The 26311-nt window shown below is 48.4% G+C and overlaps 1 protein-coding gene across 1 annotated transcript; it reads left to right on the forward strand.

Moving 5' to 3' along the window:
* Nucleotides 1-25207, forward strand: NIPSNAP1 (nipsnap homolog 1). The gene is made up of 10 exons (XM_063143982.1): nt 1-102; nt 7124-7251; nt 9260-9305; nt 10717-10811; nt 12819-12889; nt 14462-14602; nt 18425-18456; nt 21536-21630; nt 21909-21992; nt 23562-25207. The coding sequence occupies exons 1-10, from the start codon at nt 11-13 to the stop codon at nt 23624-23626; spliced, it is 849 nt and encodes a 282-aa protein (XP_063000052.1). The 5' UTR covers nt 1-10; the 3' UTR covers nt 23627-25207.
* The last annotated feature ends 1104 nt before the right edge of the window (nt 25208-26311 follow it).

Here is a 26311-nt window from a genome sequence, read left to right on the forward strand (position 1 = left end):
GAGAGCGAAGATGGCGACGCGGGCGTGCGGGATCCCGGCGCGGCGCTTGCTGCTGGCGCTGCGGGGCGGAGGCCCTTGCCTGGCCCGCGGCGGCGGAGCCCGGTGAGCCGCCCACCCCACCCCACCCTCTTCCTCCCAGGACCCCCCTTCGCCCTGCCCAAACCTGGCTCCCGCTGCTGCTCCTGAAACTAAAGGCTTAGTTTCCCAACAGAGAGGTGCCGGGGCTCAAGCCTGCCTCTGCGCCCCCCCCCCCCCACCGCACGGCTCCCCAACTACAGACAGGGCTGCAGGGATGCCTCTGCGCCCCCCTCCCTGCCCCGCAGGCACTTTCCATCTTTGCTCGTCTTGCTTTGCGCTTCGAAAGGCTGCGGCCCTGACCGTGGAAGCAGGTGACTGGGGCAAGGCTGCCTCACGCGCCGGATTAAGCCTTGAAGCTCGGAGTTCTAATTTGATCCCACGTGGCTTCTCCGTAGCCAGGGCTCCACTTCTCTCCCCCCCCCACACACACACACCCGCAGCCTGCCACTCCTGGGCCAAGATCTCCCCCGCTCTCCCCCAACTCTAGCTTCAGGGGGCACTGGTCAGCCCCACGAGGCCTTTGGGCCAAGGCCAGCCCGGAAGGAATGGCAAGCTAGGGACAGAACAGTGCAGGGATGGCGCAATGGGATTTGCTGGCAGGCCACTTTAAAAGGGGTGGGGGTCCAGGCATTGGGACAGCACCCCCTTGCCCCCTCCCCAAAAATATATCTGGGGAAATGATACTCAGACCCAGTTCTTGGGGGGGACCCAAGTTTGAAATGCCAGAGGAAGAGGCTGGTTCTTAACCTTTTTCCACTTTAAATTAATCCCGTCTCTTATATTTTCCCCAGTAATTTTTCTTGGGGGCGATTTGGGGCTGCTAAATGGATTAATTACAGCTGGGGTCTCCAACATGGCACCAATGGACCACCAGAAACTTCTCTTGGTGCCCACCAGGCTGCCTGCCCTTCCTGATTTTTATTTTATTTCTTAAGATTTTTTAAAATGGCACTTAAAAACAGGAAAACAGGGAGCCTGGCATGCTGCAAAACGTTGTGCCGCCTTCCCAGCGCCATCTTTATTTGGGTTCAAAAGAGTGGTTTTGTGTTTTGGAGCTCATATCCCACCACTGCCTTGCACTAAGGTTCTTAGGCGGGTTATTTTTGATTTAGTCTCAGCACTTTGCCTCCTGGGAAATGTGTGTTTTGTGACACCCACAGCAGCCATTTTATGAATGGGCAGGCCCGCCCTTGTGGCGGCCATTTTGTGAGGGCACCCGCAACACACTCAAAATTCGAATTGTGCCCCAAAAGGTGACGTGCCCCTTGAGTTACAGCCTCCTCAGCAGCATTGTATAAAAATGGTAAATGTCCCTAAGCAGAATTGTGGAACTGGGCCCAAAACTCTCCTTTCTTGGGATCTGATCTTGGGATCAGCCACTTTGTCTCCCGAAGAACCACTATGAGAAGGTTGTGAGGGGGTGTTGGGCCTGTCATCTCTGTCTTGGCAATGGTGGGTGCCAGGTTTAGCTCAGGGGCCTTCCGGTTGCTAACCCCATTCTAAAGCAGCTGTGCTGCTTAAGTGTTGTAGTCCACTGTGCCTGTGCCTGGTCATTTTATATATTGCTGAGGTGTTATTTCCATCACTGGGCAGTCAAAGCAACATACATCAATTAAGAGCATAGCACTGGTAAAATGGCCGTCATGTATACCTTGGAAAGAAATTTCACAAATGGAGGGCCACCCCCAAAAAAGCCCTGTCTCATAACACCCACCAGTTTGGCCATGAAGGCGAGAATGGTTATTCCTACAATTCTGTCCCAACTTTACTCCAAGGAGCACAAGGCGATGTGGTTTGTCCTCCCAACAACCCTGGGAGGTAGAGCCAGTGTGGTGTAGTGGCTAGAGTGTTGAACTGGGAGTTGGGAGATCTGGGTTCTAGTCCCCATTCAGCCATGGAAACCTACTGGGTGACTTTGGGCCAGTCACTGACTCTCAGCCCCAACCTACCTCACAGGGTTGTTGTTATGAGGATAAAATGAAGAGGAGGAGGATTATGTACGCCGCCTTGGGTTCCTTGGAGGAAAGAAGGCAGGATATAAATGTAATAAATAAATAAAATAGATTAAGCTGAGAACATAAAAACAGCTTCAATCTTGAAAGTGCAAAGACGGAATCAAAAGTGACAGTGTGTGTGTGTGACTTGGGAGAGGGAATTTCTTCTTGACTACATTTTCCGGCTGCAATTCTGTGTGGCTTCCCTTGGGGCAGCCAAGAAAATGTATTTTAAGGATTGAGGTTTAAGCCTCTTAAGAGGTGCCATCCTCTTCCCTTTCTGGGTAGAGGTCAGCGGGTCTTAAACATTTTTGCCCTGCCAGGCTTTCGCTGGAAGGCTCCTTGGGGCAGAGACCTGATTATATCACCCTTTAAAGCACCACGTACATTGATGGGAGAATACAGAAGGCCTGTGTATTACATTGCTTAGCAGTCTTCCCCCAATCTGCATCTCCAGATGGGTCTCCCGTTATCCCCAGCCAGCTTGGCCAATGGTCAACAGTCCTGGGAATTGTAGTCCAAATGGTTTAGGGCACAATTCTATGCATGTTTAGATGGGGGAGGGGGTCCTACAACTCCCAGCATCCCCCAACCAGGTTGAAGGAACTTGGGATGTTCAGTCTGGAGAAAAGAAGATTGAGGGGAGACATGTTGGCAGTGTTCAGGCATGTTGCCCCAGGGAAGAGGGTCAAGAACTCTTTTCCATGGCCACAGAAATTAGGATCTGGAATAATGGGTATAAGTTACAGCTGCCTAGATTCCGATTAAATATAAGGAAAACTTTCTGATGCTAATGTCTGCACAACAGCGGAACTGTCTACCTATGGAGGTCGTGGGGTCTCCATCTCTGGAGGTGTGTAAGAAGAGGCTGCACACCCACCTATCATGAATGGTTTAACTGGTTCTCCTGCACATTGCAGAGGGTTGGACTAGGTGATCCTTGTGACCCCTTCTAACTCCACGATTCTGTGATCGCTGGCTGGGGAATGCTGGGAGTTGTCAAACCTTTTTTCTGTGTCTAAACGTGCCTAGGATTGTGCCCTTAGAGCATTCAATTCGGAGTGGGAGTTTGAATCCTTGCGTGGCCGTGAAGTTCATCACATCCGCCTTGAGGCCCAGCATTGGGCAAAAGGTGGGATACAAATAAATATAATAACCGTAATAATAATCACCTCGGACCAGTCATTGCTCTCAGCCTAATCTCCCACACCGCCTTGGAAGACAGTTGGGATAGCAATGTAAGAATAATAATTCATGCCTGAATGTAAGCCTATGCGGCAGGGTCTTGCTATTTACAGTAGGGGTGTGCACGGACCCCCCACTCCACTTCACTTTCAGATCCGCCATTTTCGGATCGGGCCGCTCCGCCCCGCCCCCACTCTGCCTGTGCCCACTCCGCTCCGCTCGGAGCTCCGGATCCGGATCAGAGCTCCGTTCCCCCCCCATAGGGGGGGTTACCGGGCCCTGCCACCATCGCCGCCCATGCAGCGACGGCGGCAGAGCCCGGTAAGGGACCAAGGGAGAGGGGGACCTTACCTGCCTCTGTCCGCGGTCCGACGCCGTCTTCAATTGAGCCCGCGGTTCCACCAGGAAGTCTGGGCCGCAAGCGGCCCAGACTTCCTGGTGGAACCGCGGGCTCAATTGAAGACGCTGACGGACCGCGGACGGAGGCAGGTAAGGGAGAGGAGGGCGGGGGGGGGGTTTAACGGGGCCTGCCGCTGTCGCCGCATGGGCGACAGCGGCAGGGCCTGATAAACCCCACTTACCTTTCCTGCGGAGCTCCGGATCGAGGCGAAGGATCCGCCTTCACCTCGATCCTCTCCGACACGCTCCGCCGGCCCCCCAATCCTCTTTGCCTCCGCCTTAAGGGCAGGCGAAGCCCCCCGCTCCGCTCCTGCTTCTCCGGTCCGATTAGAAGCGGAGCACATCCCTAATTTACAGTTTTACTCTGTACAGCACCATGTACATTGATGGTGCTATATAAATAATAATATAATATAATAATAATAATAATAATAATAATAATAATAATAATAATAATATAGGACTACATACAGGTCAGATCGGAGACCCTACCTGAGGCTCCTCATTTGTGAAACTCTTGCAAGGGATATATGGCTGCCATATACCCATCTCACGGGAGAAGGCCTGGGTTCCTTTTCCCAGACCCTCTGCAGCGGGTTGCACATATGAAAAGACCCACGTTGATCAAGGAGTTTCTGCTCTGGAGTTGGGAGCCAAGATCCTGGGCTGGGCTGCTGGTGGAGTTACTGTCCGTCACTGCTCTGCAGAGGAACGTGCCAGCAGCTGTAGTGGAGGTGACTCTGTTCAGACGACGCACTAAGCCATGGTTAGGCCGTTAAGCCTTTTGCAGCAAAGGGTTAGTGAGCGCCTTTAAACCGTGGTTATGTAGCCACCATGGTCAGGAATGACTCACGCGACACGCTAAGTGGGGTGACCATATGAAAAGGAGGACAGGGTTTCTGTATCTTTTAAGAGTTGTATTGAAAAAGGAATTTAAGCAGGTCTCATTCTTATGCATGCAGTACCTGGTGGAATCCCCTCTTCCTCACAACAGTGAAAGCTGCAGGAGCCCTGCCCTCTGGACCAGAAACAAAAGAGGACAGGGCTCCTGCAGCTTTCACTGTTGTGGATTTCACCAGATGCTGCATGCATAACGATGACACCCGCTGAAATTCCCTTTTCAGTACAACTGTTAAAGATACAGAAACTCTGTCCTCCTTTTCATATGGTCACCCTAACGCTAAGTCATAATGTTTAGCTCAAAATACTTAATCACCATGTTTTAGCGTGTTGTCTGAACAGGGTCAGTAAAATGCATCTGGAACAGGTTGGGAGTTAAGTTGCATGGAGAACACAACATTTTCTCTGGCTCCGGATTACTGAAGCGGGCTTTTATTTCTGAATTGAAGTGGAGGTATGAATAAGACCTACCTGCTGTCTGGGAGCCCACTCTTCTGTTTTTTTTCCATCTGGTTCGCTGATATGACCATGTTTCCTGATCAGCATCCCATGCCTCTTAAGATCAGAGACTGGTCTTTTTGGTGGTAGCTCCTCGTTTGTGAAATTCCTTTCCAAGTGATATATGACTGTTCGCTGTCTGTGCTGGTTTTCAAACGGGCCTTGACGTCTCTTCTATGCCAAATTTTCTTTTCGCAGAGCTGCTTTCTCTTTAATATGTGGTGGGGTCTCAGGTTATTGGTGGTTATTTTCTGCCGATTTAAAAGTTGGTTAACATAATGGGTTGATCAAATTTAGGGATTGTTTGGCTGGGCCGGTTTAGATGTTGTGAAGCGCTGTTTGAAACTATGGCATTTTATTGAAATGATTTTTTGGGTTTATTTATGTCAGCCGTCTTAGGAGGGCTTTTTGCCCTGAAAAGTGGCCTAAAAGTATTTCAGATAAACAAATAAAAAGTGATTCATACAGAGGTACAGCGGGGAGCCTCCCCTCCGGGCATTTAATTCCACTGTATATTGGAAGTGATTGTTGTGAGAGAGTCCATCACAGCCCTAGGAGATGCAGCAGAATGGCCACTGTAGAGGCTGAGTGGAAGAAGACAACCTGGAGCTTTGAATCATGCAGAGATGCGACAGTCTCCAGCCTTCTGCTTCAGTGGCTATTTTGGGCTTACTGGAAACTTATATACGTTTCTCATGGCACACCGTTTCCCATAGGGTGACCATATGAAAAGGAGGACAGGGCTCCTGTATCTTTAACAGTTCCATAGAAAAGGGAATTTCAGCAGGTGTCCTTTGTATGCATGCAGCCCCTGGTGAAATTCCCTCTTCATCACAACAGTTAAAGCTGCAGGAGCTATACTAGAGTGACCAGTTTTAAAAGAGGGCAGGGCACCTGCAGCTTTAACTGGTGTGATGAAGAGGAAACCTCACCAGGTTCTCCATATATACAAAGGACACCTGCTGAAATCCCCTTTTCGATACAACTGTTAAAGATACAACTGTTAAAGATACATATCTTTTTCATATGGTCACTCTAGTTTCCCAGGACCTGCTCTTCCCAGTGACAAGAGCTGCTTTTGGCTAATAAAATAGTAGACACAGAGGGGACCAGGAATGTCCGTTCCCCAGAGAAGAGTTGTTTACCATATATTTTCTGAAGTTAATGAATGACCAGCATTGGGGCAAAGGTCTTGTCCAAATAGGAATGGTCTTCCTCCCAACTTTTTTTTGTATGTTATTTGGTATTTTAAAGTAGAGGCAGATTGTGGTCTGGTTGAAATACTGAACCCACAACGCTGGGTGGAGTGGGGCAGTGACCCTTGATCCGTAGGGCTGTACTTTTGAGACAAGTCAGTTTGAGAGAAGTCATCCGTTTTTATCTTTGCAAATAAATATCTGAGTTTTTTCTTTTATTGAGGGAGAGTTAAGGATCGAAGCTTGATCAAAATTGTTATGTAGCAGTTGTCTTATGTTGCCTTACAAGAAGCGTCTTTAGGGCTTTAACTCAGATTTTCTTGTTAGATGCCATCACGTCATCTTAACAACTATTTTATATGCCAGATACCCACAATTCAATATGAACTTGCTTGTGGTTTTGTGTCTCTTCTCTTTAATGCAGTGACTGCTTTTTACTTGTTTACATGTTTTAATTCTTATTTTTTATTATTATTAAACAGTTGGCATTGGCAGTTCATAACAAGACATCCTATATTGTTTTAAAAGAGGTGGGTTAGCAATTTTTCAGTAGTTTTCCCAGCAAGTCCAATAAAGCAAATCAGTGATTTCTTAAAAAAAAAAAAATCAGGACAAAGCTGATTTTGTCTAAAGCTTTCATGCTGTGGTCGCCTTGCAGGTAGCTTCTCACTCGCCATAGGCAACCAGGTGAGCCTAGTTCACAAGCCTAGTCTAAACGATGTTGTGGTGTAAAGACCACCTCCTCTTGGCCCCAGGGTCCCTTGTTGTAAGCCGCCTTGGAAGAGCTTTTGCCCTGAAAGGCGGCTAAGAAATGTTTTAAATTAAATTAAATAAATTGTACGTCGCCTTTCTGACTTTTACCTCTTCTTCCAGGGGCTACTCCAAAGACAAAGAAAGCAGTTGGTTCCGTTCCCTCTTTGTCCATAAAGTGGATCCGCGAAAGGACGCACATTCCAACCTCCTGTCCAAGAAAGAGACCAACCACCTGTACAAGATCCAGTGTGAGCCACCACCGTTCCCTTGTCCCTGTATTCCTTTCACCTCCATGGTTATCATAAGTCTCTCTGTGTGATGGTTGATCTGCAGCTAAGGTCTAGAACAGCTGGTGGACCGGTATATGGCAAGTGTTCTGCACTTAACATAAATCCCAGAGCGTGGTCACCTTCCTGTTCCATAACCATGCTGTTTAAAGACCTGTACTATTAAGGGTGTGATGGAGTCAAGTCTCTAGCCCTCAAGGTTGCATGCTATCTCCAGTATTCAAGGCAGTAAGCCTGGGTGCACCAGTTGCTGGGGAATACGAGTGGGAGGGTGCTGCTGCACCATGTCCTGCTTTGTTGATCCCTGGCTGACAGCTAGTTGACCCCTATGAGAACAGAGTGCTGGACTAGACGGACCCTTGGTCTGACGTTCTTCTGATGTTCTTAAGGTTATGCAAGACACATTAGAAAATGTACAGCTTGCAAAAGTCTTACTTTCTCAGGCCGGGGAGGTGTGTGTGCTTCTGCATTGCACCTAGCTACCTATCCCTCTCTCTCAAGATTTTATTGTTTATAGACAATGGCCATTTTATAAATAAATACCCTCCCACCCATGTTCCCCAGCAACTGGGGCACACAGAATTTATTTTATTTATTTATTAAATTTATATGCCGCCCCATAGCCGAAGCTCTCTGGGCGGTTTACAGAAGTTAAAAACAGCGACCATTAAAAAGTATACACAATTTAAAACCATCAAAAATATAAAAAAACAGCAATATAAAACAACAGTATCCATTTAAACAACAACAGTTCTGGGGTCCATTTGATACAAGAAAACAAGAAAAAAATAAAATGATCAGGATATAGAGCATTCCTTCTGTTTAACCCCCCTTAGGATTTGACAGCAGTATGGTTTAGAAAAAGCTGCTCTTATTTTTCGTGCAGCTAGCGCAAATAAAACTGTCCGATAGCTGATGAATTTTCCACATCAGCCATCTAATTTTAAAATCGTCTGATTGGCCTTCTGAGGTTGGTCTGGAAAGGGAGAATAAATTTTAGCCCTGGGCGAATTGTATAATGGACAGTATAGGATATAATGTATGAGATTGTCAATATGTCCTGCTTCGCACATGCAAAAGCGCTCTTTTGAAGGTCTCTTAGAAAATCTTCCAGCCAGACCTACTTATCGGTTCCCCATAGCTATTCCACCTCTCTGCTCCCACGTTATCCTGGGAAGTCCAAATTCTGTAGAAACACGGATAGGACCTTCAGAATGACAGATGCACGCCGAGCAGGCCTTTGGGAAAGAAGCAAATCTCTGCTTCATTTCGCGGGTGTATTTGAGCCTTGGAAACGGGATTTCATGGGGACAGAATCCAGTGCTTGAGGAGGGTCCTGTTGGGTCAGTGTGGTGCAGAAACAAAGCCCTATGAAGAGAGACTGAAAGAACTGGGCATGTTTAGCCTGGAGAAGAGAAGATGGAGGGGAGACATGAGAGCACTCTTCAAAGACTTAAAAGGTTGTCACACACAGGAGGGCCAGGATCTCTTCTCGATCCTCCCAGAGTGCAGGACACGGAATAACGGACTCAAGTTAAAGGAAGCCAGATTCCAGCTGGACATCAGGAAAAACTTCCTGACAGAGCAGTGCGACAATGGAATCAGTTACCTAGGGAGGTTGTGGGCTCTCCCACACTAGAGGCCTTCAAGAGGCAGCTGGACAAGCATCTGTCAGGGATGCTTTAGGGTGGATTCCTGCATTGAGCAGGGGGTTGGACTCGATGGCCTTGTAGGCCCCTTCCAACCCTGCTATTCTATGATTCTATTTTTTACACACACACCCTTTCCCCCCTTTGCCTCTGGCCCTGCTTACCTCTGGACCATGGCCCCTGGAAGTTTCCCTAAAATTGTATTTGTCCCTCAAACTAAAAGAGGTCCCCCCCCACACACACACACACCACCTTACTGCTCTTTAGAACAAGTCACCTCCCAACTCTTCTTGATACAGCTTCTCCTTCTCTCCTCACAGTCCACAATGTGAAACCCGAGTGCCTGGACGCCTATAACAGCCTGACGTAAGTGCCCACCTCCCATCGCTCTCTCTCACACACGAGGGGTTCAAAAATCCTGGGTCAGCAAAAAGGTCTTTGCCAGCCACCTGGAGGTTGTTAAGGATCAGTGCCAGGCAAGTCTTTCTGGGGAGGGCGGGGTGGACAAGTGGAATAACGTGCCTGTGTCTTTAAAAATCCAGTGTACTCATGCACATAGCCGTCCCTGTTACATAGCAGCCTAGCAGTCATGTTTCAAGCATCCTCCTTGCGGACAGGCTGGAATTTCCCCTCTTATTGGTTCCGTCTACCAGGAGAAGTTTGGAACTCTCTTTTCTCCTTGCTCCTCTAGAGTTCTGTCTGGTTCCGACTGAAACCTGGAGCGGATTCACCGCCCCACTGACAGTGAAAGCACCAGCCTCTACTGTATGAGCTGCACCATTTGCTGGTGATCTCTTATGACAGCAGTGCAGAACCTCAACGTTGGGGGCCAGAGTTGGCCCTCCTAACATCCCAAACCAGTCCTCCCGGGTTTCCCGATAGCCACTGCTGCTGATTCTTTGATGGTTTCCTGACTTTTATGCCGTTTTTCCCCATTCTAAAAGTCTGAGTCACTGGCAGTGAGAGTTTTACATTAAAATACATTGCTATTTTTTGTAATATCCCCCCCCCACTACTGAAATGCGCCCGCCCCCCAGAGCTTCTCTGAAATGAAATTCAGCCCACAGGCTGAAAGAGGTTCAACAGCCTGGTCTTAGGAGGGCAAGCCTTGCAGAAGAGCCCTGAATTCCCTTTTGGTCTGGGTGGAATGATGCCATAGCTTTGCAATGAAGTGATGCAACCCCCGGGCTCTTTCCAGCACAGAGAGCTTCTCTAAACAAGGGATTTATTGCACGCTCGTGCTTGGCCACTCGCGGAAGTTTGCGGGTCCGTTACACAACGCCATCAACATCCAGTACGTCTCCTGCGTTTTCCCCCCGTTATCCCACTGCCAAACAACGCAGAGATAATCAGAGCGGTGGGGGGAAGCTGCAAAATCAGCCCTGTGTAAATTTGTCGTTGCACTATAATTCTGCCACTAGACGGTGCTGTTTCATTCAGTTCAAACCACGTGGCCGCCTGTGTAATGAGGCGATTGCAATTCCAGAAAGAAAGCGGAAGCAGAAAATTCCCACTAAATCAGGGCATTTTTAAAAAAAAATGTAGAGAAGCTCATAGAAGACCGGTTTCTCCTGTTTCCAGTAAGAGATTCATGGGAGAAGCAGTGCATGCTGGGATTCTACACCACGCTCCAAGGCACGGGCAGGGGGAAGTTGCAATCCCACAGAAGAGCCGGGCCAGCAGGCCCCGCTGTTTTTAGAAACCTGCGACGCCAGCTATAAATGAGCCTTCTCCAAGCCTACCTGCCCTATTTGATTTCACGTCTTCTGCTTTGCAGGGAAGAGGTGCTACCGAAGCTGCACTCAGATGCCGACTACCCCTGTGACCTGGTCGGCAACTGGAATACTTGGTATGGCGAACAGGACCAGGCAGGTGAGGGGGAGGGGGTAACCTGACACAGCCAGGGGAGGGGCCTCCAAGTTCCGCCTTGGCAGGAAGTTCATTGCAGGACCCCTGCGGCCTGGCCGTTCAGCCCATCACCCACCTCCACCGCCCAAAAGAGTTTCAGGGATCAGACGAGAGTGGGAAGTAGGGGCCCATTTCACCAGCAAGAAAGACTCTCCAGGCCTGTTCGGACGACACACTAAGCCAGGGGTCCCCAACCCCCGGGCCACGGACCAGTCCGTGGCCTGTTAGGAACCGGGCCACGCAGGTGAGCTGCTTTCACCCCCACCCCATCCCCATCCCAGCGTACCTGAGCACAGGGCGCCATCTTGCCTGCCCAGCCGAAGCAAAGCCAGGACGCTGGGGTGGATTCGGAACAGCGCACCCGGCCGGAAGCCGCTCTGGGAGAGCGACTTCCGGGCAGGCTGTTCCGAAGCCGCCCACCCCAGTGTCCTGGCTTTGCTTCGGCTGGGCGCCCAGGACGCTGGAGTGGGGGAGCGGGGGGTGGGGGCTTCCCAAAAAAACCCCTCAAACCCCCTCCCCCCCCCCCCCCCCGGTCCGTGGAAAAATTGTCTTCCACGAAACCGGTCCTTGGTGCCAAAAAGGTTCGGGACCGCTGTACTAAGCCACAGGTAAGCCACTAACCCTTTTGCAGCAAAGGGTTAGTGAGCCTGTTTAAACCATGTTTATGAAGCCACCACGGTTAGGAGTGGTTCACATGACACGCTAAGCCATCTTGTTTAGCTCAAAGTGCTTAACCACCGTGGCTTAGCGTGTCGTCTGAGCAGGGTCTCCTTGTCAAAGTAGAAACAGAGCAAAGGTTCCTCTAGCCAAATTTTCTGTTTCCAGCTGAGGGGAGTCAGGCCTCTGGAGGCTTTGGGCCTGGAATCACAGCTCATGGTTTGAGAAACCATATTTGGTTTCTCATATTGAGAAATCATATTCATATTTTGGGGGGCATCGGGCAAGATGCCCTCAATGGGTCTCTCTTTTCCTCCCTGTGATTGCCCACTTGCCCTCCCCTGCCTGTGGGCCAAGTCCTCATCGCTGGTGTCATGACTAGGCCTGTTCCCCTTCGGCTGGGGGAAGGAGTTTCAGGTGATCAGTCCGAATCAGATTCTGAAGCAGAAGAGACGGTGCCAGAAACGTACCAGCCTACATGGGTGACTCTCACGGGCTCTTCTGCAGCTGAGAATGAACCTTCGCCAGACCTTATCTCTGAACACGTTAACAACGCACAGTCTGTGGGGAATCAGCGTTCTTCCGAGGGGGAGACTCCAGCTGTTTTGGCCTACAGCTCCCATCGTCCCTCACCATTGGCTCTGCTGCCTAGGGCAGACTGGAGTTGTAGGCCAAAGCATCTGGAAGGTCACAGGTTGCCCACCCAGGCACCTGTATACACAGCCTTGGCTTCCCCAGAGAGAAAGTAGGATACAAATCAAATAAAAGGGAGTGGGGTGGGCTGGGGGTATTACACTGTTGGGAAGGCCACCAAATTATCCGTTGTTTTGTGGTGCGGTTACCCCCATTTGGGGGTTTCTGCTTCGTGACCCATGAGCTGTCTTGAGCTGTCCCTAAGTAGCCTTGTAGGCTGGGAGTGGGGAGGGCCAGGAGGCATTTTCGCACCCTGTGCTCCTCTTCCATGGGTCACATCTCTCACCCCCCACCCCCAGTGCTGAATAAAGTAAAATAAAATGCCGTCCGGAGCAGCTGCGGAGCACTAAAAGGTTCAAAATTACTCGCAAACAAGCTAATTTTGCCCCTTTGGACACCGCGGGCGTGTTTTTAAAACTACTTTTTACACCTGCGGGTGGCTGCAGGGTCCCGTGGGTCCCGTGTTGCCTGCCCGGTTTTTTTAAGGCAACACGGCATGGGGCTAAGATGTCCAGCCGAGTCCGGCTTTCGGATCCTGCGGTAGCTTCCAGCCGTGGGGTGCTCTGCCTCTTGTTCGGTTTGGCTCTGCGAGGGTTTGAGGTGTCCCTCTTTTTGTCTTAGTGCACCTCTGGCGATTCAGCGGCGGCTACCCAGCCCTCATGGACTGCATGAACAAGCTGAAACAGAACCAGGTACGACACCCGGTTGCTTTTCTCCTCTGAATGCCTCTGGGGGCAAACCCATCGTAGGGCTCCCGGGCTGTGCGGGGCCTCTCAATCCCTGCAATAAGTGGCAATGTAGCCTAGTGGCTTGGAGGACAGCAAAAAGGGGGAGGGCCTTTCCTGTGGTGGCCCCCCAATTATGGAACGATCTCCCCGATGAGCCTCCCCTGGCACCAACGTTGTTATCTTTTCAGCACCATATTATTATTATTATTATTAATTGCATTTTTATACCGCCCAATAGATGAAGCTCCCTGGGCGGTTCACAAAAACTAAAACCATTCAAAGTATAAAACAAGCCGTATAAAAACATGATATAAAATGCACATTAAAAACTGATTCAAAACAGACCATACATGATTAAAACTTCTTTAAACCATCCTGAAAACATTCTAAAATTTCACTGGATAGGCCTTGTCTTTCCTCTCAGGCATTTAACAGCATATGTTGAGTTTTAACTGACTCCAAAAGAGCTTTGGCCTGGCTGAATGTTTAAAAATTGTTTAAAAGGTTAGCTGTGTTTATGTTTTTGTTTTTAAATTTTGTGTATTGATTTTTAATGTTCAGTCGTTTTATTCTAATCTTTTTAATCTTTGTAAACCTCCCAAAGAGCTATGGGGCGGTATATAAATGTAATAAAATTATCATTATTATTGTTGTTGTTGTTGTTGTTGTTGTTGCTGTTATTATTATTATTATTATTATTATTATTATTATTATTATTATTATTATTATTATGGCTAGAGTCCTGGATGTGTATCTCAGAGGCCTGAGTTTGAGTCCCTGCATAACTGTGGCTGAAATGCCTGGGCACATCTCTCTTCTTCTTGTTAGGCATAATGCCCCATTTTCTGCAGAGGAGTAGCCATGGGCTACGGGAAGGAGTTGTCTAGACCTAGCCCCTTCAAGGGTGTTCCAGGCCCTGTCCCTTAATTTTCAGTTTCCATTTTTAAGCAGTAAATCTCCAGTCCCTTTACTCTTCAAGCTAAAAGCAAAAATGTAAAGGTAACAGTCTACCCATTTGCTCACTAAGACATAATTCAATTAAGTAACGCAACTGAAAAAAAACTTTAAATGTATTAGCTTTGAATACATGAAGGGCGCAGTACAGAAATGTTTAAATGCTATTATGGGTTTGTTTATTAGTGTCTGGGTATGTTCGGGTCAGGAGAGGCGTTCCATCAGGTATTGCTGTCCTGAGCTGCGTAAGGCTTTGAGCACCTTTGGGAAGGAACTTCGGGTTTTGCCGAGCACTGAATTCCATCCCAACTAAGCGGGTATACTCCTCAGCCCCCCACTCCCCACTCATGATTCTCCGTTTTGGCCAGGTGCCGTCAATGCACTTTCACATCAGTGAGGACTAGAAACTTGCTTAAAAGGTCAAATTCTGGGCTTACACAACGCATTTGTAGATGTAGGGAAAGCATCAAGGGTGCTGCCTGTGATACTTCCTCCTCATCTGCTGCCCCACTTCCCTGGGCCATGTACCCCTCCGAGGAGCTAATCGCCCAATTGCGACCTTTCCGCACTTTCCTTCTACAGGCGTACCTGGAATTCCGGAAGGAGAGAAGTCAGATGTTGCTTTCTCGAAGGAACCAGCTGCTTCTGGAATTTAGCTTTTGGAATGAGCCGTTACCACGTCCTGGGCCCAACATCTACGAGCTGAGAACGTACAAACTTAAGGTGAGTGGGGGGGAGGGGATCACATCGGGGCTGGGGTGGGGGGAGGAGAAGAGTGTGTGTCGGACTCTCTTGGTTCTGATGCAGCCACTGAAGAAGGGGATCAAGCAGACAATGATGTTTCTGCCAGTCTGAGAGATGATGGAGGCAAACGCCTTTGTGCTACCAGCTTCTATATCCCATTTTTGACATTATTCATTTATTTTATTTAGGGTGACCATATGGAAAGGAGGACCGGGCTCCTGCATCTTGGAACAGTTGTAGAGAAAAGGGAATTTCAGCGGGTGTCATTGGTATGCATGCAGCACCTGGTGAAATCTCTTCCTCACAACAGTGAAAGCTGCAGGAGCCCTGCCCTCTTGAGCACGTACAAAAGAGGGCAGGGCTCCTGCAGCTTTAACTCTTGTGATGCAGAGGGGATTTCACCAGCTACTGCAGGCATAAGAATGAGACCTGCTGAAATTCCCTTTTCAATACAACTCTTAAAGATACAGAAACCCTGTCCTCCTTTTCATATGGTCACCCCACTTAGCGTGTCGCGTGAGCCATTCCTGACCATGGTGGCTACATAACCACGGTTTAAAGGTGCTCACTAACCCTTTGCTGCAAAAGGCTTAATGGCCTAACCATGGCTTAGTGCGTAGAAAAGGGAATTTCAACAGGTGTCATTGGTATGCATGCAGCACCTGGTGAAATCCCCTCTGCATCACAAGAGTTAAAGCTGCAGGAGCCCTGCCCTCTTTTGTATGTGCTCAAGAGGGCAGGGCTCCTGCAGCTTTCACTGTTGTGAGGAAGAGATTTCACCAGGTGCTGCATGTATACCAGTGACACCCGCTGAAATCCCCTTTTCTCTACAACTGTTCCAAGATGCAGGAGCCCGGTCCTCCTTTCCATATGGTCACCCTATTTTATTACACAGCCCATTAGCCAAAGCTCTCTGGGCAATCCACATTATTTATTTATTTATTTATTTATTATAGTACTTTTAATCCGCCTTTTAGCCAAAAATGGCTCTCAAGGCGGCTTACAAAATATTTCTTAAGACATTACAAAACTTAAATAGAGTGACCATATGAAAAAGAGGACAGGGCTCCTGTATCTTTAACAGTTGTATTGAAAAAGGAATTTCAGCATGTGTCATTTGTATATATGGAGAACCTGGTGAAATTCCCTCTTCATCACAACAGTTAAAGCTGCAGGTGCCCTGCCCTCTTTTAAATCTGGTCACAGTATAGCTCCTGCAGCTTTAACTATTGTGATGAAGAGAAAATTTCTCCAGGTTCTCCATCTGGACAAGCATCTGTCAGGGATGCTTTAGGGTGGATTCCTGCATTGAGCAGGGGGTTGGACTCGATGGCCTTGTAGGCCCCTTCCAACTCTACTATTCTATGATATATACAAATAACACCTGCTGAAATTTCCTTTTCAATACAACTGTTAAAGATACAGGAGCCCTGTCCTCCTTTTCATATGGTCACCCTAACTTAAACCCATAAGAGACCGTGAAATAGTAAAATATAATATGAAAAGCCTGTAATTTTAAAACAGAATAAACCCAAAAAAATCAGCTGCAGTGCAGATCCAGACAAGCACTAACGCAGCTTTTAAAACAGAAGGGTTAAAATGCGTTGATTCATCAAATTAAGGAGTGTAGTGTAATGAATACAGTGAGCCTGTTCAGACAGCATGCAAAGCCATGGTTAGGCCACTGACCTTTTCACAGCAAATGGTGAGAATGTTTAAACCATTCCTGCCATGGTTAGGAATGGTTCACACGACACCACAAAATGGTTAATGGGATGCAATGCATTCCGTTAACCATTTTGTGGTTAAGCAGCATGGTTTAGCGTGTTGTCTGAACGGGGCCAATGTTTAGCTCAGAATGCTTAACCACGGTGGCTTAGCGTGTCGTCTGAACAGGGTCGGTGCGAGTTGAGTGGATGCGAAAGCAATTAAATCTCCAGTTGTAAATAACTTTTTTTTACCAGTGACTGTCGCTAGGACAGCATGGGCTAGGGGATTATGGGATTTGTAGTCCAGCACATCTGGAGGGTGCCGGTTGAGGAAGGCCACCCCAGGAAGCACACATATCCACGTGCTTCCATATGGTCCCAGCTCATCAGGCATGTGAAAATGAGTACATTATCTTTTCCTTTTCAGTGCCTTCATTTCCCCCTTTTTAAAATGTGAATAATATAAGGGAAGTGTCTTGTTTTGAGTTGTCACGTCTACAAATATTGACAGGTCTTACAGTAAAAAACATAATGTCTCAGCCAAGCTTAGAATGTGTTTGAACATGAATATAAACATTTAAACCATGCTAAGTGCTGTTTATTGATTTCACCCGCCCCAATCAAATATCTCAGTTCAGCTACATTCAACTATTGAGATATCTGGGACATTTATACAGGCCATGAAATTGACACGACATTTAGTTTTGTTTACGAAAAATAGGCCCAATAAAGATGCTAGAACAGAGCTCTCAATCAATAGAGAAGAATGTTTTCTAGGAAACACACATTGTTAATAGGAAATGTGGGTGTTGGTTGTCCATCAGCTGCCTCCCTGAGCCAATGAGTGATAAGGGGGTCATGGGAGATTAGTTACGGCCCAGTTGGTTAACCCATGATTAGCCCCAGCTTGTATGGCCGCCATTTTGAATATGTAACCTCTGATCAGGGATTGGGATGTGTCATGTGAACCCTGCCATTGTCAATTAATCGAGGGTTAAACAACCTGCACTTAACCCAACCACCAGTTGCATGTGCTAGAACTAATCATAGGTTAATTAACCCAGCTACAAATTGCACATGCTACAACTAATCGTGGGTTAATTAACCCAACTACAAATTGCAAGTGCTGCAGCTAATCATGGTTTGATTAACCCAGCTACAAATTGCATGTGCTACAGCTAATCATGGGTTAATTAACCCAACTACAAATTGCACGTGCTGCAGCTAATTGTAAGTTAATTAACCCATGATAATCCTCTGTGTTGTGCGAACTGGGGCATAGTGAATGTCTGGGCAATTGCTCTGGACCCACCCATCGGTTTGCTGCTATTTTAGAGCCCCCTGCTAGCGGCACTGTTGTTCTAACGAAAGCTTTTTATCCAGTCAATGCATGCAGGAGCATCAGATATCCGTGTCTGGGTCGTGTTTGCATTTTGAGAGCGAGGCTTGGGCACACCTGTTGCATCCACACCAAAAACAATACAGAGAAATGGGTTAATTTCCTAGACGTTTGCCAGATGTCTGAAAAGTACATCTAGTTTCTATATTGGTTCCAGATTTGGTCCCTGGCAGGTGGCAGCGATAAAAAAAAAAAGAATCAGGCTGTTAGCCTAACTAGTCAGTATTGTCTATTGTAACAGGCAGCAGTTATCCAGGGGCTCAGGACCATCACTTGAGCCTTTCTACATGAGGCCTTTATTGTGCACTCGTGATTGCTTGTTCACGGTAGTTTGTGGGTCCTTTATACCACGTTGTCATCCCCCAGGGCTTCTCCCACCCTTTGCAGCCATTTTTCCCCCTAAAGAGGAAGATCTAGTATTACTTAGAAAATGTGTTAAAAAGCCCTGTGTAATTCCAGTGTACCACAGCACCATCTAGTGGTTGTATAATGAAACATATAGAAAAGCAGAGAGAGGAAAAGCACATGTAAAGGAGCCAAGCCTACTCCCGCAAAGGAGCCGGAAGCAGAAGCCCCACTAAAGGTGCAAGATAAAAGCCTCGTGTCTGGAGATTGACCTCCTGGGTGGGTTTGCGATGATGTTTTGAAATGATGTCTGTGTACTGCATCACAACTTTTCCTTTTTGCTTTCAGCCTGGGACTATGATTGAGTGGGGGAATAACTGGTAAGCAGCACATTTTTCAAATCCCTTCGATGTGCCTTTACCCAAAAGTTCAGTTTAAGGGTTGAGCCGAATGGACCGCCTCGCAGGCTCTGAAGGAGAAAGTAGTTTTCCCTGCCTATGTAGTAACAGAGCGACTTAGAGCTTCTCTAGATTTATTACACGCTCGTGATTGGCCACTCACGGAAGTTTGTTGAGCCATTACATGACGTTGTCAACGTCCACGATTTCTCCCACACTATCCGCCAGTAATCTCACTTTTGAAAAGATCAGAGAAAATGAATTTAAAGTTATTGCTGGGCTATCATGGGATCTTCCCAGTATGTAAAGTTGGCATTGCACTATAATCCCGCCACTAGATGGCGCGCTCTCATTAAACGCCACGGAGCCTTTTCCAGAAGGGAAGTTTTCAATTCAAAATCACGTAGTCAAGTGTAAAGGAGCGCATTGTGAAGGTGGAAAGACTGTGGAGGACAAAAGCCCCGGTAAGGCTGCGGGGTTTTTCCTATGTGTAGAGAATCTCTTAGGCAGTGGGTTTTCTTCCGCTTCTCAATTCTCAGAGCCAAAAAAACCGATCCTGACACCAGTGTTGAGCTCAGCCCTTCGGTAACTGGGTATCATTTCCTTGTTCTGGTTAGTTCACCTGCCTTAGCTCAGCCTTCCGTGTTTTGGACTACAACCTGACCATTGGGCATGCTGGTTGGAGATGATTTATTTAATTTATTTTATTTATTTATCACACTTATATACCGCTCCCATAGCCAGGGCTCTCTGGGAGACACAAGATTGGAAAACGCTGCCCTAGGTGGTGGTGGTAATGATGATGATGATGATGATGATGATGATGACGATAATTTATTCTTTTACTATGTACAGCACCATATACACTGATGGTGCTATATAAATAAATAAATAATTATAATAATGATTAAAGTAATGAGAATGATAACCTGCCTTCTTTCAGGACACACTGCCTTCACAAAGCAGCTCACAAAATTACAAACACACACGATTGAAATTAAACACATGTCCACATCAGCAGCAGCGACTAATGATTTTCAAGCGCCAAACGCAGACTGGAATAAATCCGTCTTCAGGGCTTTCCTTAAAAAGCCGGCAGTGATGCAGCCAGGATAGCTGTAGCCAGGCTCACGTAACGCAAAGCAACCTCAGCAAGAGATAAAAATGATCCGAAGGTGAGAAACTCTTTAAGTTCACCTAGCAGCGAGGCCGGAGATGGATCGCCCAGGGGTAGTCACCAGGGGCCTGCGTGTAGATGCATGTGCCATGCTCGTGCATGAAGCTATGGGAAAGACCCTAAATCTAAACCCTGAACCCGGTTAGGAACTTATACTGAGTCAGACTTTTGGTCCAAAGCCTTTGATGGTTAAATCCACCAAGTTCGCACCTCGTCCTCAACTGTTTTAATTGCTTTTACTGCTTTGAAATTATATACTGGTTCTTACTTGATTCATGGTTTAATTTGTTTTTAGCTGTGCATAGTTATTGTTTTGTATTGTTTCATTTTATCTGTATGCCACCCTGAGATCCTAGTGATACAGGGCGGGATACAAATGTTATAAATAAATAATCTAGCCCAGTATTGCCAACACTGGCAGGCAGCAGCCCTCCAGGGTTTCAGGCAGGAGATTTTCCAGCCCTCTCTGGAGATGCCGGGATTCGAACCCGGGACCTTCTGCCCGCAAAGCAGCTTCTCCACCACTGAGCTACGGTCCCTTCCACGGCATGGAAATTGCAAAAAGCACGCACATGGATGCGCCGAAGATGTCCCTGCCGTCTGCTTTTTCCTTATGCTTCTGCCTGTTTAGAGCTGGTCCTGGGCATCCACAGATGTCAAAGCAGCTGCTGGCATTTGGCAACGGGCACCTCTGCCATTCCCGATGTGCAGCAGCCGTTTCTGACTGCTTGCCAGCGTACGGTGGACACGGTTAAGGCAGCTGCGTTATTTCCGGTCTGAGCTGGTGTACCTAGTGGATTGGAGGCAGATTCAAGTCCTTGCTCTGCCGTGAGCGATTTGGGTCGCCCCGGGCGAGTCACTGGCTGCATCATGGCTGCAGGGAAATGAACAAACACGATTGTCCCCCGTGTTGCGTTGGGTTCTGGTTCTGCCAGGTCCAAGTCATCAATCAGGTTCTTTTGATTATCAAGAAGAAAACAAGCCACTTGTGCAAAAATATTTATTTATTTATTATTGCATTTCTATACCACCCAATAGCCGATTTATTTGATAGAAAATGGATGCAGAATATATGCATGCAAAGGAGTCATAGAATAGTAGAGTTGGAAGGGGCCTATAAGGCCATCGAGTCCAACCCCCTGCTCAATGCAGGAATCCACCCTAAAGCATCCCTGACAAATGGTTGTCCAGCTGCCTCTTGAAGGCCTCTAGTGTGGGAGAGACCACAACCTCCCTAGGTAACTGGTTCCATTGTCGTACTGCTCTAACAGTCGGGACGTTTTTCTTGACATCTAGCCGGATTCTGGCTTCCTGTAATTTCAGCCCAAGTCTATGTCCTCACTCTGGGATGATCGAGAAGAGATCCTGGCCCTCCTCTGTGTGACAACCTCCTGCCGCAGCTGGGTGTCTTTTGGGGAGGCCCATGTTAGACGTAAGCCGTCCCTTTGAGCCTGAGTTGGTTCTCCAGGCCGGTAGCTCGTACAGTTCCTCCTGAAGCGAAGCTGAAGCATGAAGCCTGTGCATAGGCTCTTGTGCTCAGGAGCTGAGTAGCTGCATCCGTTCCCCCTCTTAGAAGAAGCAGGAGGGGGGCTCCCTTCCGCAGGGTCCCAAAACTAATTGCCTTCCTAGTGCCTCGTTAGGAGTGAAAACCTCCCAGCTCATCCCGAGATAAGACTCTGTGTGAAAAGGAGAACTATGAGAAGCCCATCCACGGAATGAGCCCTGCTCCTGTCAGCTAAAGCCTGCTAGAATTCTACTCGCTGTGTTAGGCTACACAGGTCTCTTCGCCGCATTTTGGAACTCTGTGAAGTCCCTATTTCTGCTCACTCACAAACTCGCTCCATCCCCCTCTTTGCTGATTATCCTCTCTCTTGATTTCAACAGGGCGCGGGCCATTAAGTATCGCCAGGAGAACCAGGAAGCGGTGGGGGGCTTCTTCTCCCAAATCGGGGAGCTATACATCGTGCACCACTTGTGGGGTAGGCGTCCGGCTCGAGACACGCCTCTTTTCTGAGCGGGAGGGCCCTCCGCCCCCTGCCCTGCTCCCTCCGCCCAATATGCGTTCATTGGCAAATGTCCACCGATTTTCCTCTCCTGCCCCACTTAATGTATCTGTTAGGCACCAGGTTTGGGGAAGGGGGGACCCATCCAAGCCAGCAGGAACGGCCCCATCCCATAGCAGCCCGGTGCATGGAACAGCCAGGCGCTTTTGTCTGCGTTTGATGAGCGCTCCAGTGATCAGCTCACCTCCTTCTAGCCTACAGAGACCTGCAGTCCCGAGAGGAAACGAGAAACGCGGCCTGGAGGAAGCGGGGCTGGGATGAGAACGTTTACTACACAGGTGAGGCTTGGCGTGTGGCTCCTGGGGCTACGGCCTCCTATGAGCCAGTTCCCCCCCCCCTTGCTGCCGTCTCCTGCTCGCTCCGTTTCCTGTTACAATGTAGATCAGCCTTCCCCAAATTGGCGCACTGTGATCATAGAATCATAGAATAGCAGAGTTGGAAGGGGCCTATAAGGCCATCCAGTCCAACCCCCTGCTCCATGCAGGAATCCACCCTAAAGCATCTCTGACAGAGGGTTGTCCAGCTGCCTCTTGAAGGCCTCGAGTGTGGGAGAGCCCACAGCCTCCCTAGGTAACTGGTTCCATTGTCGTACTGCTCTAACAGTCAGGAAGTGTTTCCTGATGTCCAGTTGGAATCTGACTTCCTGTCATTTGAGCCCGTTTTTCCATGTCCTGCACTCTGGGATGATTGAGAAGAGATCCTGACCCTCCTCCGTGTGACAACCTTAAAAGCTAGTCATTGGGGATGATGGGAGTTCTGGCCCAACACATTTGAGGGCTGCCAGGTTGTGGAAAAGGCTGCCATAGATTGGGCAAGTCTCCACTGTTTACTTCCTCTTTCTTCCCCATGTAAAGAAAGAGGAAGTTTTGTGGGACAGAAGCGGGGAGGGGGAAAGCACCAGTAGGGAAACACAATTCCCCCTCCGCACCTTACTGATGACGCTCTTGGACTGAAAACGTTGGCCATGCAACCAAGAAAGCTGCTTATTCAGAGATCCTCTTAGCAACAATACTGTGAAGCCAGACAAAAAGGCAAAGGGAAGAACGATGCCCTTCTTCTCTCTTAAGAGCTCCATCACACCAGCGGTTTATCGCACACTCGCCATGCCTGGAAAGTGGATTTGCAGCGCGGTACTCACATGACGTCATCCCTGTCCTGTACTCATCTCGCCCCTCTCCCCCCCTCCCCGGTAGCGTTTTATTTTGGTGCGGGGAAAGTCTGGATTATTTTCCCCTCTCGCTTTTTCCTTCGTTGGGGGTGTGTGCTAATGGAGTCTTGCTGACGAAAGGGGTGGGCAGGGCAGTTCTCCTCCTCCAGCACAGTCGTCGTAGGGACTTGTTAGTCGGTTGAATGGACTTTTTATTGCTCAAACCGCCCCCCAATTGCCTGCAGAAACAGAGCCCAGATGAAACCTTAAATCAGTAATCGCTAGATAACAAAGCCAGAGCGAGGGGTGGGGGAAAGAGCACATGCCCATCAGAGTACCACAACCAATGAACTGGAGGAAGGAGAAGGGGCGGGATGGAGTGGAAGAGCAAACAAGCGAAACCCCACGTGGAAGGGACCGTGTGCGAGGGAGCCCTTGACGCGCTTATGAAACGGAGGTGAAAAATTCGGAGGTAAACCGGGGGGGGGGGGAAAACAGGTGTGATGGAGCCTTAAGTCTCCACTTATAAACATTCCATGCTGAGGATATATTGGTGTCTTTGGACCGGGCCTGAGGGGTGGGGGCTCCTTGATAGCCGTGACAATCGTGTGTCGTGGCTGGGGTGGAGCGTGGCAAGAGGAAAGGTTCTCCGGCGTGCTTCCTTCCCACGTGACTCCTTGTGCTCCTTCTGTGTCTGCAGTGCCCCTTGTTCGGAACATGGAGTCTCGGATCATGATCCCCTTGAAGATCTCCCCGCTGCAGTGATGCTGACCTCTTTCGGCACCGGCCTCGTCAATTGCACTGGAAGAAACGTGTCTTGCCGTATTCCCCCCCCCCTTCCATCCCTCTCTGCCCCCTTCCATCCCTTTCCTTTCTCTTGCTGCTTTGGTTAGGGACCATATATTTGTCCATTCCCACCACCACCACCTGCCCTCCTTTGCCCCCTGCCGGGCAAAACTCCCTGCTTGGCTTTGTGTTTGAGATGGGTCTTCTTCCTCCCCCCCCCCCCCCCCCAAGACATTCTCTAGACAAAAGGTACGCATAGAATGTATCCGACGCATTGCCTTCGACATGGGACCTGACCTGGCTGCAGGGAAGCCAGCTACAAGCACTGGAAGATTGGTTTTTGTTTTTATCAGTATTTTTTTTTTTGCACCAAGCTCTCCTGCCAAGTTTCCTGATCCTTTAGCAAGAGGTCTCCCTAATCCCTTGATGGGGACACTGTGACATTTGTGCTCTCGAAGCATGCTTCTCTTTGCCGTAGCGGTCCAGCACACCTCGGTTGAGACCATGGCGTGCCCCGCTCTCAGCTTGTATTGCTGTGAGATCTCGGTGCATTGCGGTCCATCTCTCGCTCATGAGAGATGCTTTGGCCAGATATCCCAAGCCTCAGAAGGCAAGCCCAGAAGCCAGGATGGCCCATTGGCCAACTCCGGGGCAAAGAGGATGGAAAGTTTGTGTGCTCTGTGGGTTGCGAAACCAGAGGGGCCGTTCGGAGAATCGAGGCTACTTCATCATTCTGCCCCCTCCCTAAGTCTCTGCCGCCTGATTGATGTGACTTCAGTCTGTTTCTTGCACAGCCCCCTCCCAAATCTATGTAGACCCCAATTCTCTCCCTGCCCTCTGGAGAAGTTTGGTGCTTCTGTATAAGGCTATGTGCTTGTCAGAGCTAGCTTGCAAGGCCCTTCTAGGCCATGTGCTCTCTTCCTGCGGTAACATGCTTGGGTGCTTCTAGCTCCAGGAACACTGTTGATCAGGGCAAATGGCCCATCTGAGCCCTAGTCCTAAACCAGGCGCTGATGAAACACAAAGGGTGTGACCTGGGACAACGCCCCGCCCCGACCTCAGCTTTCGGTACCAGGTGCTGTTTTTAATCCCTGCAAAGATCATACTCTGTTTGAACGCCATCTCTAAAACTGTTTCAGGACAGATGCATAAGAGGGAGTACAGTGCTACGAATGTATAATTCAGCCTCCCCCAACCTGGTGCCTTCCAGATGTTTTGGACTACAAGTCCCATCAGCCACAGCAAGCATGATCGGGGACCATGGGATTTGTCATCCAAAATGGCTGAAGGGCATCAAGTTGGGAAAGGCTGGTAAAAGAACCAGTCTGTGCCTGTTTGTTTGTCTCTCTCTTACCCTCTGAAATGCATAAAAACTTTCACTGTAATGGCCTATTTGTGAAGCGAGAGACAAGTCAGATGCCGTCATCCTGTTTTCTTTGACAGTCGTGAGAAGTTGGTTGGCGTAATGAGAATATGCTTGTTAATAAATAAAGTACTCTCTTTTTGAGGGACTATGTAAACTGCCTAGCTGCAAGCGTAATTAAATATTTAATATACTAACTTTTGTGTAGGTGAGAATATGTATCATCTTTGTGGGGTCAGAGTAAAATACATCTGCTCCAAGTACTTAGAGGGATAAAGGTCTGTGAGCTTCTCTAAACGAGCGATTTATGGCATTCTCACGATTGGTCACTCACGGAGGTTCGCGGGTCTTTTACATGATGCTGTCAACCTTCAGGACGTCTCCTGCGCTATCCCCGGGGGAATCTTGCTTTTTTAAAAAATAGAGGTAATGTATTATCTGGATATTGCAGGATCTCTCTGACACTAGATGGCGCTGTCTCATTAAACACAATGGGGTCTCTCCAAGAAGGGAAGTTTTCAATTCAGAACGACATATGTAGAGGGGACCATCGCAGTCGTGGGGATACTGTGAGGATGAACACCCTGATAAGGATGCAGAATTTTTCCTGTCTTTACAGAAGCTCTGTGTCTCAGCTATGAGCCATCTATGCTGCAAAAAAAGTTGGGAATCTACTGTCCAGGTTTCTCCCCGTCCTGCACTTCTTTGCAGAACTACACTTCCCAGAGTTCCTGGCATAGGTTTTTCAAGTTTGGAATATTGATTGCATCGTGTGTGAAAGAGAGACAGACCTAGGCCTGTGTGTAAGCAGGACTTCCACCACTCATGTCTGTATATATATTTAAAGTATTTTTGTCCTGCTGCTTAGCCAAAAAAGGGCTCCCAGGGCAATTTACAATCCATCAGTATAACGGGACAGGTTTACAATCTAAAAACACACGAGGAAAAAGAGCTGGGGAGGGAAGAGGAAAACAATGTCACAAGCTGCTTGTTGTGATGTGCCTGGGTACCCGAAATAAAGCAACTCCTCAGGAGGGAGCTTTTGGCTGGTCAGCAAGGAGCCAAAGTCTCATAATACGAAGAGCAGTTAGAATAGTCTTTACAGCAGCTTTATATGCTGGATTAGAATTAATTACTCTTATTTCAAATAGAGAAGGGGGCAAAGGCAGCAAGATTTGGGCCAACGAATGAATACGTGCCTTGAAGCAGATAGATGAGGTAGGTGGCAGGAGGTGGAACTTCATTAGGGGAAGGTGTCATTGTCACCTGACTTGAGGGCCTTCTCAGTCTCGTCAGAAAAA

Source organism: Elgaria multicarinata, chromosome 18, assembly GCF_023053635.1.
Source record: "Elgaria multicarinata webbii isolate HBS135686 ecotype San Diego chromosome 18, rElgMul1.1.pri, whole genome shotgun sequence".
Classification (NCBI taxonomy): domain Eukaryota; kingdom Metazoa; phylum Chordata; class Lepidosauria; order Squamata; family Anguidae; genus Elgaria; species Elgaria multicarinata.